Source organism: Rattus norvegicus, chromosome 10 (assembly GCF_021556685.1).
Source record: "Rattus norvegicus strain SHRSP/BbbUtx chromosome 10, alternate assembly SHRSP_T2T, whole genome shotgun sequence".
In the NCBI taxonomy this organism is placed as follows: domain Eukaryota; kingdom Metazoa; phylum Chordata; class Mammalia; order Rodentia; family Muridae; genus Rattus; species Rattus norvegicus.
The window spans coordinates 37,098,706-37,111,365 of NC_141543.1; the positions used below are offsets into that span (position 1 = coordinate 37,098,706).

The 12,660-nt window shown below is 41.6% G+C and overlaps 1 protein-coding gene across 2 annotated transcripts in view; it reads left to right on the top strand.

Annotated features, from left to right (window-relative positions):
• The window catches only part of Havcr1 (hepatitis A virus cellular receptor 1), a 33,278-nt gene extending 21,146 nt beyond the window's left edge, over window positions 1–12,132 (top strand). For both annotated transcript variants that reach the window (XM_087570079.1, NM_173149.2), the window contains 4 exon segments: window positions 2,641–2,690; window positions 5,808–5,919; window positions 7,803–7,839; window positions 11,019–12,132. In XM_087570079.1, the coding sequence (XP_087426205.1) occupies window positions 2,641–2,690; window positions 5,808–5,919; window positions 7,803–7,839; window positions 11,019–11,133 (314 nt within the window). In that variant the 3' untranslated portion in view covers window positions 11,134–12,132.
• Window positions 12,133–12,660: the final 528 nt, after the last annotated feature.

The window sequence follows — 12,660 nt, forward strand, 5'->3', positions numbered from 1 at the left end:
TCTGTTCAATTAACAATGCCACTGGTTGTTTAAATGTAAAGTAACTTCACTGTAATAAATTTTACAGAATACTATGGCTATGCAATGTGATGAAGTACTTGAATCATGTTTGCAAAGGAGTTGATTAATAGATATGATGACAGCCACCTCTATTACTCACAGTGCTTGGGCTTTGGAAGATTGGCACAGGACTTAGGAACATCTATGTTCATGGGCCTGTTTTACAAACCAAATCACCCAAGAGCATTATTGTTCTTGATCCTTTGGGCCTTAAAACAGTGAACGTAGTCTTCTGGTGTCTATATTAACCTTACTGTCACTAATATTTCCTCCAATATAGCCACGAATCTCCATTTTAGCTTTGTCAATCTTGTACTTGCAGGGGCAATCTGAGGTCTTGCATTGTGGTCTGAATTTTTGTGTATCCATGAATTCCTTTGGTACTGATTAATTCTCAGTGCAGTGCATTAAGAGCTGGGGGCAATCTGGCCACTAGATTAGAAGGAAGATGTTCATGCATGGCATTAGATCCTTTATAAGAGGGCTGGGGGTGCTGATTTATCTTTTCCTTCACAAAAAATATCGTCTATGAAGAAAGAACGTTCACCACCTATGCAGTGAACTTGTGTCCAGATCTGGGTCTCCAAACCTTTAGAACTATGACATTTCTTTGTTTATAATTACTCACTCTAAGCTATTTTGTTATAGCAACCTGAATGGACTGAAATGGGTTGAATACACCACCAGCAGCAGCCAAAGAGACCTGCAGCCCCAAGACCCCAACTCTCACTCACTCTGACCCTCAGTCTCACTGTCTACACTCTGGGTGGATCCTACACTATCTGCTCTCTTTAAACCTAAAGTGGTGGCATGACTTTGCTTGATCAAATGAGGTGATGCTGAACTCGGTCATCTTTCCCAGCTAGCTCTTACAGTAGTTGTAGGTTTTGAGAAGGTCACGTGCTGGCCTTTGTGTTTCAGAGCTGGGTAATGTGACCTTGAGGAGAATTCAAACGAGATCAGGCCGTCTGTGCACATTTGTAACTCAATATTCTCAGGAGATGATTACTGATGAATCCCCCAACTCCATATGGCCTACATTTTCCCAGGCATTTCTGGATACTGGTTAATGTAATTACATGCAGTGAACTCATAGCATCCAGAAGATTAGAAAGTAGCAACCTTGGCTTTTAAAAAGTAAATCTTAGTAGGAACAGTTTACAGGCAGAGAAACAAAATGAAAATAGTTAAAATTAAAAAAAAAAAGGTGCAGGAACAACTTTCAGTCACTATTCCGTTGAGTGAGGAAGAAGGAAGGGGGATGTGTGTGTGGAGCGATCTATGCACTGCCTTACCCTGTTCAGAGGACCAGTTTTCAGAGTGGAGCAGACTCTGGTGCAACTGTGTTCCTGGTGTTGTTGAGACTTTTGATTTTGGTTTGTTCCTGGAGGCTCCTGGGCTCCTTGCTATGCCCATATCAACCTCTGTTGGTGTACATTTTGCAATAGCAAGAAATATTAGGATTGAAAGGGTTTTGGGTAATCACATGGCCCACTACTTGCCTTTAGAGCCGTGCCTGCCAGGAATCTCATACACCATCTCATTGCATTCTTTCATGGTAATTTATATCACTGCTAAACTGGAGAAACTCTATAATTCTTTGGAGACACAAACCTTTCAATTTTCCCACTAATACTACACACATTTCTTTGGACAAGTTGTTGAATGTTCATCGTTAGATAAGTGGTATGATATTTCTAAAGCGAATTCCACATTATTCACCCTCTTCCCCACTGCTCCTTTATCACGTAATGATAATAACCTCGCCTGTGTTTTCCAATATAGCATTGCACGCTCAAGCATGCATTCCTAAGTGCTTATGTCGGGACCTTGAGTATGAAGGTCACTTTGCTAATGGACACGATCAGCACTGAATTCAAATTTTGTCTGATTCAGCTTCACCTGACTGAGTCACTTACTGTGATTCCTGGAAGGTCTTACTTAAGGACCTGAGTGCCAACAGAGCCTAGACTGTTGACCTTGCCTACACCTAGTCATTGCCTCTGGCTCCTTGGAAGGGCTCTCTCAATGAGTAAAATACAAATACTGGAATGTGGGAAGGGTGGAGGGCTATCACTCATCCAAAGTGCAATGCCAGCTTGGGCAGTTGTTAGGGCCCTCCACAGACCCGCAGTATTTCCACTCATTGTATGGTTACTGGGGTGTGTGTGTGTGTGGGGGGGGTTGCCAACAGAGTTGTCTGTCATTTGCAAAAGCTAGAAATATATAATTATCCGGTTTCTACTTCTTCATATGTAAATGCATTTTAGGGAATTTTTGTCAGAATATTATAATCCTTATATGTGCCAGATATTCAGTGGAAAGAAGATTCTGTATTTCATTCATAGACACATAGAAGCAATGAAAAAAATATATGCCTTGTTACAAAATAGACATTTCAAAAAATAGTTGGAATATCTAAATGTTCAAAACTTGATGTTCAGTGACTCTTCTGACATATTAAATCCTAATCCTCACAAGGTATAAGACACATTGGCCTTGTGGATATTATTTACATATATAGTAAAAAAAACCACCATATTTTGTATTTTTTAATTGATTGTCCTTTTTGTTGAATAGACTGGAATGGCACTGTGACATCCTCAGAGGAGGCCTGGAATAATCACACTGTAAGTATACTTCTCCCTAAGTTATTAGCCATGTTCACTTGTATGTCTTTCAGGAATCAATTAGTAGTTAAAGAATTTTGTCTGTAAAATTAGTTCACAGGCATTTGAATGAAAAAAGGAGAAGAAAAGAAAGAGTCAGATATAATGGTATATTCTTTATTCAGAAGACTCAGGAAGTTAATACAAGATCAGAAGTTTAAGGCCAGCCTGGACCAGTGGCAACTTGGGATAGATAGTGAGACCTATGTCAAAAACTGTAGATAAATATATTAATAAATATATAAAAATGAAGACATTAAAATGAAGAGTATGATGCTTACAGAGAATGTTTGAATTCAAGAAGTTTATTAAGAGACTCATAATAATGTTTTTCTACTCACTTAGCACTCTCTATAGAGTCCTCTGGTGGTTTTTTTTCCCCATTAACAAATATCCACATATGATATTAAGGCCGCAGATTCTCAGGTTTGCATGACTTCTCCTACAGTTTCTCTATCGCATGCTTGAGAACAATCTAAGGCACTCCAGTTCAGGGTTCTTGCCAGAGTTCTATCTCTACTGAACATGTAGATGAATTTACCAGTGGAGGGTTGTCCTCTTGGTTCCAGGAAGAAACAAGGTGTGTTTTAGTGTGTGTATGGAGCACAGGACAAATGGGGGTAGAGATAAGAAAAGAACCAGCTACTGAGGTGTGAGGATCATTTGACTATTGAAAATAGCAGATCTCATGCTGGGATGTGCAAGACCTTGGGTTTGAACTGCCAGAACACACCCAACAAGAACAACCACCACCACCACCACCACCACCACCACCACCACCACCACCACCACAACAACAACAACAACAACAACCGTTCAAGGTGAGATAGAAGTATCTATGCAGGACCAAAGGCCAGCTGCCTTACCCAGGGACAATCGGAACCTAACAACTGGACGCTGAGAGCAAGAATCCTTTGTTTGTTTTTTGAGACAGGGCCTCATGTAGTCCAGCTGACCTTGAACTTACTACAGAGCTGAGGATCACCCTGAACTCCTGACTGTGCTGCCCCTATCGTCCAAGTTCTGAAATCACGGGTGTGGATGCCACCACAGCTGCCCCCTCCTTTGAGACATCAGCTCATTTAGTAGCTCAGGCTGGACTGAACTCATCATCTACTGAGTACTGAGAAGACAGGCCTGTGTCATCTTGTCTAGCCTGACATTAAAAAAGTGAAATGACTTATTTGACATTGGCACCCAGTGGTCCGGCAGATATGGGAAGAATCTGTATATACTGGTTAAATATCAGAAACCATTTGCCAATGTTGCTAAGGGACCAGACTATTGTTAAGTATAACACAAAACAGGCCTGCATACTGAGGTTGTTCTTGCCCTCAGTCACTTATGAAACAGCCATGGTTAGTAACGAGGAGGGACAATTTAGAGATAAATTCAGAACAAGTGGTAGAAGAATCTGGACTCTGAAGATGTCAAACAGTCTCTTGCTGCATTGAAAACAATGCACGGCCGCACACAGCATTGTTTGGGGTGTTTGTTAGATATTTTAGACAGAATCCCTTGTCACTCAAGCTGACTTTGAAATTGCTCTATACCTGGGAAAGATCTTGGCCTCCCAACCTTCCTGCTCCCAGCTCTCATGTTCAGAGACGAAGGTGTGCTCCCCCATGCCTAGCAACAGCAGCATCGGTCTTGACTCAGAGATCAACTTCCTGGCCTGTATCTCATGAAAACATTGCAGGAAATTTGCAAACATGAATGAGAAAGCATAGACATCGCTGCCATTCATAATCAGGAAAGTGTTATGAAGGAGATAGATGCTCACGTGGGCCTGGTGACTCGGCTGTGATCCAAGCACCCAGAAGGTGTAGGCAGGAGGACCAGAGGTTCATCATTATTGTCAACTAAAGAGTTCTCCACCAGCCTAGGATACAGAAGACCCTGTCAGAATAACAAGCAAACCTGATTTTCTATATTCCCCAGGGTGTTAGTCAAGAAGCACCTGAGAGAACCTTACCCAAGAACTCTACTGAACATGTCTTCTGTGGCTGTAGAGACAGAGCTCACAGAACTTAGCTAATGTGTCCAGGGTCTCACTAGGCAGAGGAGCTGGGGTTGTGATCCAGAGATGAAGCTCATACAGGGACAAAGATCTGATGTTATGGTCTACTTCATGCAGTTAAGCCCATCTCTCAGGGTCTGTTTAGGTCTAGTAGACCAGTGCTGAGGTATGAAAGGGCCTAAGGCGATGCTCAGCCTGTCTCGTGCTTATTCTAGTAGGTGGTGGGCCCTGGTGACCTGCACCAGGGCACTGGAAGAGATTCTGCACATGTGTGTGATCCCGTGGTGTTAATCAGGCTGCAGCTATGAGTATAGTAGTTTTTTTTAGGAAGTTATTAAATATAATCCCATCATTTCCCCTTTCTTTTCTTGGTTCAAACCCCCTCATTTTCTTTCTGATTTGTAATCTATAGTTTTTAAATTGTTGATATGTGTGCATATGTACATATTTATTGAATTATATATACATTACTACATATATTTCTAAAATCATAAATATAATTTGCCCAGACTGAATAATGTTATTTGTGTGAATATGTTTTCAAGACTAGCATTTGGTATTAGAATTGTATAAAGATGTATAATCTTGAACTGCATTCACAAGTAGGATCTGTGATAAGAGACCAGGGCCAGCATCTGAGCACACCGAGAGCATGTAGAGTTAGAGATGGTTATTTTTTCTTTTTTTATTATCAGATAGCATTTAAGGAATATGCTACTGACTATTAAAGCAGGTATAATTGGATACATGATAAACACAATGAGCCTTGCAGTTAGAACTTTGACTGGTGTCCACACATGTCATCACCTTGAGCAACATAGAATTCCTTTCCATATTCTTTGAAGACACTTTGAATTCCCTTGTCTCCAAGTTCACTGACCATTATTGCCCCTTCAGATCTTTGGGTCTTACTCCATATTCCAGCCTAGCCCCTGGCCAGTGAAGAGGAAAGTCTAGGTTTAGGGTCTGGTTTGTGTTTTCTGTCCCTCTCCCTTGGCGCCCCTTTGGTTTGTGTTGTTTATTTATTACCACAGTTATTTTATTTATCATTTCTTTAGGTAAGAATCCCTTTGAGGAAGCCGCAGAGAAACCCGACTAAGGGCTTCTATGTTGGCATGTCCGTTGCAGCCCTGCTGCTGCTGCTGCTTGCGAGCACCGTGGTTGTCACCAGTAAGTAATTTCAGGACTGTCCTCACGGAAGGAGAGCCAGGGTTCCCAGTCCTTCTGACTGCCTTTCATTGTGCCAGTGTACATGCCACAGGGGTTCTGAGTTTAAATGACTTCCCTATGCCCAGATCCAAGACACACAGTAAGCCATCCAGTCCCCTAGGGATGTGTTCAGAACCACAAACACTGTAGGTGATGTCTGCTACTTCGTGAGCGCTCAGGGTCTTGAAACATTGCTACCGTGTCTCCAAAGACCCCTCTTCTGTAAAACTCACAGTTTAAATATCAGTGACTGGAAGAGCTTGAAGGGGCTCGAGACCCCATGTGTACAACAATGCTAAGCAACCAGAGCTTCCAGGGACTAAGCCACTACCTAAAGACTATACATGGACTGACCCTGGACTCTGACCTCATAGGTAGCAATGCATATCCTAGTAAGAGCACCAGTGGAAGGGGGAGTGCTTGGTCCTGCAAGACTGAACCCCCAGTGAACGTGATTGTTGAGGGAAGGGTGGTAATAGGGGGAGGATGGGGAGGGGAAGCCCATATAGAACGGGAGGGGAGGGGAGGGGATAGGGGGATGTTGGCCAGGAAACTGGGAAGGGGAATAACAATTGAAATGTAAATAAGAAATACTCAAGTTAATAAAGATAAAAGAAATTAGAAAAAAAATATCAGTGACAGGTTTTTTTTTTTCAGTTAACTCTATTTTGTTTTTGTTTTTTTTTTAATTTTCATGTTTTTGTTTTGATTTTATTTTTCATTTTTATACAATTTGATCTCACGTACGCTAGGGTGGCCCTGAATTTACTAGGTAACTAAGGACGGACTTCATCTGAATGTGTCTGCCTCCACCTTCCTAGTTGTTGGCTCCCAGGAATCAGCTGCGGTGCTGGGCAACACTGTTGTTTCTTAACCACCTCCTTCATCTTTCAGTTAATGCCATGAAAAAGGAAATATTATTTACATTTTCTATAAAGAAATAAGATACTACTACACAAGAGATTTTGTATAGGATTGAGTTTTAAGGCTATTGTAAGTCCTAGGCGAGTTCTCTCCCATCTTACCTTTAGGATCTAGTTTCTTTCCCATGATGATACTGCTGAGTGTTTTGGAATGTATTTAGCAGAAGAGAGATTATCCGTGTTGGTGGGAAAGTCGCCTGACTCACGCTGGGATAGACTATTTAAAGGTGGCCCCAGGCCTGCATATGCCTTTCCAGGAGGTTTTGTGCAATTTGCATGAGCTGCTCCTCTTTGTGTAGTTCAGTCACTGTGTAAGAAATTCATTGACTTTGCGAGATAACACATGTGAGCTCGTTGCTGCTGACTTGTTTCAGACGCCTGGGCAATAATTGGAAAGAAGAATATGCCTGTCAGATTTCAAGATGTGTGCCTCTAGTCATTTAAAACATGTTCATCCCAAATGATTATTTAAGGTGGCATGTGCCTATAATCTCAATATTTATAAGTCTGAAGCTAGCCGGGGATATGTATCAGATGCTGTCTCAGAGCGAGAATTCCTTAAAAATTGAGTAAAATGCCACAAATGTATTCCCTTCTCAGTCCAAAGTTGTTTATTCTCTCCTCAAAAACTTGTTCTCCTGCAGCCCCTTAGAAATATCTACAGTTCTTTGTTTCTTTCTGTGAACAATTCTTTACATTGTCCTACTAGCAACTTAGGCTAGGCGGGTGAATATACCAACCAATGAGCAAGCAGATCCTTCCTGTGCAGCACAGCAAGGCGTTACCCAACTTTACCAGGGGGTGGATCAATTAAAAACAGAAACAATATCCTTGATTAGAAGAAAATATCATGAATGTTTCTGATTACAGTTCAACTTTCCTTTCAACCTCTCTCACCATTCTTCTCCCACCCCAATTTAGGGTACATCATTATAAGAAAGAAGATGGGCTCTCTGAGGTAAGCTGACATGGATTGTGCATTTTTGAACTAAAAATCTTGAGAATTTTCATCTATGCTGTCTTTTGCAAGTAAATTATTCTTCACTGTTTGCCTGCTTGCTTGCTTTGTTGGTGGGTTGATTTGAGCAGGGTCTCAGTATGTGGCTCAGATTGGCCTGGAACTTTCTATGTCGCCTAGAACAAGCTGGAACTCACAATCCTCCTGCCTCAGATTCTTTAAATCTGGGATCACATCTGTGCTTCCAATGCTTAGCTCCCATTCTGCACATCAATCCCAAATGTAGTTTAATGGGTCCCTTTCTTGTCATCCTCAGTTCTCAGAGATATTTTCTGTATTTCTATTTGTCTGCATTTATGGTGGGGTAGGAATAGAAAACCCCTCAAGATTAGAATTCAAATCTCTTACAGGTAGACGCTGAATAGTGGGGTTTGCCTCATGGTGCTGGTGCCTCATGGTGTCGAGTGAGTAGCTCTGCTCCACTCTTGTTTTACTCAATGTTTTCTCTTACTGAGACCTACTTGATAAAAAACTGATCAAGTATATCATGGAGCATATAAACTAGTAGACAGGTCCTTTCAGGCAAGTAAGTTGGGGATGACAGGGTTAAGTGGTCCACAGTTTGAGGGAGCCCAAAGGGAGCAAGAGATTTAGAGGAGGATAACTCCTGAGGCTGTAAGGAGTGTTGTGGAACTGTGGCATGGCCAGTGTTCCCACAGCTCCACGCCAGACCCCTTCACTCACTACACTAGCGTCTGCCTGCCATGTAAGCACTTCAGTTTACTGCACTTCCTATCAGTCTCACAGATTAGAAAACAAGTTACTGGGGTTGGGGATTTAGCTCAGTGGGGGCTTGCCTAGCAAGTGAGTTTGGACCTCTGCTGGTGGTGGGGTGGGGGGGGGGAGGCACAAGTTCTTTAATAGGGATGTACATCTGAGTTCTCAAACTCAGGAGCCCATGCTTAGAAGTCTAAGGGCTAAATGAAATATAAATCGAACTATTTTTTTTCTAAAAGTAGACAGAAAATAAATCTCATAGTTGAGAGAAAACATCACTTTAGTCCATAATTTTTGTTTCTGTATTGGTGAGGTATCTTTTAAAAATATTTAATTCAAACGTATTATTTGTGTATGTGAAAGAGAAAGGTAAAAGTAGAAATAGGCAGGGAGGTAGAAGTGGGGCAGGAGAGGGACAGGGACAGAGAAAGGACAGGCATGGGGGTGTGCATGTACACATGGAGACCAGAAGGGGGCATTGAACAACCTCTGCTTCTGTTTATGCAATGCTTAACTGGGGAGTCATTAGGTCAGCCCCAATGTTGGTTGACTTGTTAATCACTTCATTTAAAAGAAAATATTGGAGAAAACACAACTAAAAAGGAGAGGGGGTGTTGGACAGATTGCTCAGTGGTTAAGAGCACTGACTGATCTTCCAAGAGGTCCTAAATTCAAATCCCAGCAACCACATGGTGTCTCACAACCATCTGTATGAGATCTGATGCCCTCTTCTGGTGTTTCTGAGGACAGCTACTGTGTGCTTATGTAAAATAAATAAATAAATAAATAAATAAATAAATAAATAAATAAATAAATAAATAAATATTTTTTTAAAAGGGGGGCATGCGGGTGAGGTGGTACACACCTATTGTCTCAGAACTCAATAAGCTAAGGCAGGAGAACTCTTAAGTTTAAGACTAGCCCAGACTTCTAGAAACACCCTGTATAAAAATATAAAGCCAGGTGTGGTATTTTTTAATTTTATATTTTTATATTTTAATTCTTTTTTTAAAAAAAGGTTTATTTTATGTATATGAGTACACTGTAGCTGTCTTCAGACACACCAGAAGAGGGCATCAGATCTCATTACAGATGGTTGTGAGCCACCATGTGGTTGCTGGGAATTGAACTCAGGACCTCTGGAAGAGCAGTCAGTGCTCTTAACCACTGAGCCATCTCTCCAGCCCTACAGTCTTAATTCTAACAGGTGGATCTCTGTGATATATAGGGAGTTACAGAATAGCCAGGGCAACCTAGAGAGATGCTGACAAAGCCAAGCAAATGAATAAATGAATGAATGAATGAATGAATGAGTAAAATATAATAATAAATAAATAAATAACAAGAAGGAAACCCAGGAAGCCAAACTAAGCAATGGCTTAACACATTTGAGTGCTTCCTCAGTTACATCTATCACACTGACTCCTGAGCATCTTGACCCTGCACTGTCTCCCTACGTGTGACTGTCCAAGGCAGAGGGAAGCCAGATCACTCCTTTTCCTTGTAATTCTCAGTACAGGTGTTCTTTACATGGCCGACTGGAGATCTTCATTTTGGGTCTACACTTCAGTAGGAGAGATGGCCGCTGTGCACAAATGACAAAACTCTACCAAGTCATACATCACTGCAGTTAAAGCTAGTCTCTTTTCTTTAATTTCCTCTTCCATGAGGTCTAGAGGCTCAGGTATCAGCCCCCTGTGACTACCCTGAGTAACAGGGATGGTGAATGAGTTCTCCAAGTGAAGCACCTCCCATAGCTGTCAGGATGGGTCAGCCGCCAACACCAGCAGTCCTCTCCTCAGATTAATTTCCTTCGGTTCCATATGTGATGTTTTTGCTCACATGATGTAAACGAATGTGTGACATCCAAGTAGTTTTTGTCATTATGGCCCAGACACCAGCTCCTGTGAAACATGACTGCTTTGTGGCTTTAAATGTGTTTCAACACATGTTAGAGCATGTAAATGTGATAGAGGTTTCCAAACCCTTTCTTACCAAACATCAACCTTGTATTGTTTGACCCATGGTGTGTGTGTGTGTGTGTGTGTGTGTGTGTGTGTGTGTGTGTGTGTGTGTGTTTGTGTGTTTGTGTGTGTGTGTGTGTGTGTGTGTGTGTGTACCTTGGTTTGTTAGTAGTTATCTGTCTTTTTAGACTTTCTACTTTCCTGTTCTCTTACATGAGTAATTTGAAGGATTCCAATATGAGCTGTTCTTTTAAAAATAATTCTTAGTCTGGTACTTATTCAATAAACTTTTCTGTGACTTAACACGAAGGCCCTGTGTTCTTTTCCACCTGGAGCTCCTGGAGTCCTGAGCATGTGTCATAAATGTTCTGCTCTGCCCTGTAAGATGATTTCTTGTTCTTTCAACATCTCTCCCTCCCCTCCCCCCTCTCTCTGCAGCTTTGTTGCCTTCCATGTCTCTAAGAGTAGAGCTTTGCAGAACGCAGCGATTGTGCATCCCCGAGCTGAAGACAACATCTACATTATTGAAGATAGATCTCGAGGTGCAGAATGAGTCCCAGAGGCCTTCTGTGGGGCCTTCTGCCTGGGATTACAGAGATCGTGACTGATTTCACAGAGTAAAATACCCATTCCAGCTCCTGGGAGATTTTCTGTGTTGGTTCTTCCAGCTGCAGTGGAGAGGGTAACCCTCTACCCTGTATACGCAAAACTCGAGGTTAACATCATCCTAATTCTTGTATCAGCAACACCTCAGTGTCTTCACTCACTGCAGCGATTATCTCAAATGTGAACATTTTAGAAGTTTGTGTTTCCTTTTGTCCATGTAATCATTGGTAATACAAGAATTTTATCTTGTTTATTAAAACCATTAATGAGAGGGGAATAGGAATTAAAAGCTGGTGGGAAGGGCCTCCTGAATTTAGAAGCACTTCATGATTGTGTTTATCTCTTTTATTGTAATTTGAAATGTTACTTCTATCCTTCCCAAGGGGCAAAATCATGGGAGCATGGAGGTTTTAATTGCCCTCATAGATAAGTAGAAGAAGAGAGTCTAATGCCACCAATAGAGGTGGTTATGCTTTCTCACAGCTCTGGAAATATGATCATTTATTATGCAGTTGATCTTAGGATGAGGATAGGTTTCTTAGGAGGAGAGGTTACCATGGTGAGTGGACCAGGCACACATCAGGGGAAGAAAACAATGGATCAAGGGATTGAGTTCATTAGAGCCATTTCCACTCCACTTCTGTCTTGATGCTCAGTGTTCCTAAACTCACCCACTGAGCTCTGAATTAGGTGCAGGGAGGAGACGTGCAGAAACGAAAGAGGAAAGAAAGGAGAGAGAGCGGGACACAGGCTCTCTGCTGAGAGAAGTCCTATTGCAGGTGTGACAGTGTTTGGGACTACCACGGGTTTCCTTCAGACTTCTAAGTTTCTAAATCACTATCATGTGATCATATTTATTTTTAAAATTATTTCAGAAAGACACCACATTTTCAATAATAAATCAGTTTGTCACAATTAATAAAATATTTTGTTTGCTAAGAAGTAATAAAGGCTGTTGCAGTTTGATTGTTGAAAAGAGCAGATTGGCTAGAAGGTCTTAATTTCTATTTCAGTCTGAGTGATCCCTGATACCCAGTCAGCGACATTCAGGCCATGGTAGCCAAGGAGAGCGGGGTGCTGGATCTCAGTCCACATTCCCAGTGCTGTACCACAGAGTTCTAGGGAATAAATCTATGTATGATTGGTTTTGTTTGTTTGTTTGTTTGGTGGGGTTTGTTTTTTGGAAAGTCAGACGGTGGAAAGTTGCATTCTGGGTTTGCCTAATGGAGCCTTCATCATCTGTTCTAAAAGTGTATTGTATTTAAACCACAGTGTTTTCTTTGTTTTAATTTGTGGCAGTTATACATCAAAGCAAGACTTTAGCAATGGCATCCCTGATTGGTAGATTTTCTACAGTTTGTCAAGATCAGCCTGAGTTCTACATCGGTGAAGCCAGTAGATGGGGCGATCCTCTCCCACACTCTCCTGCCCCTTTCTCATGCCTGCCTGGTGGCTGCACTGTTCTTCAGGCTTC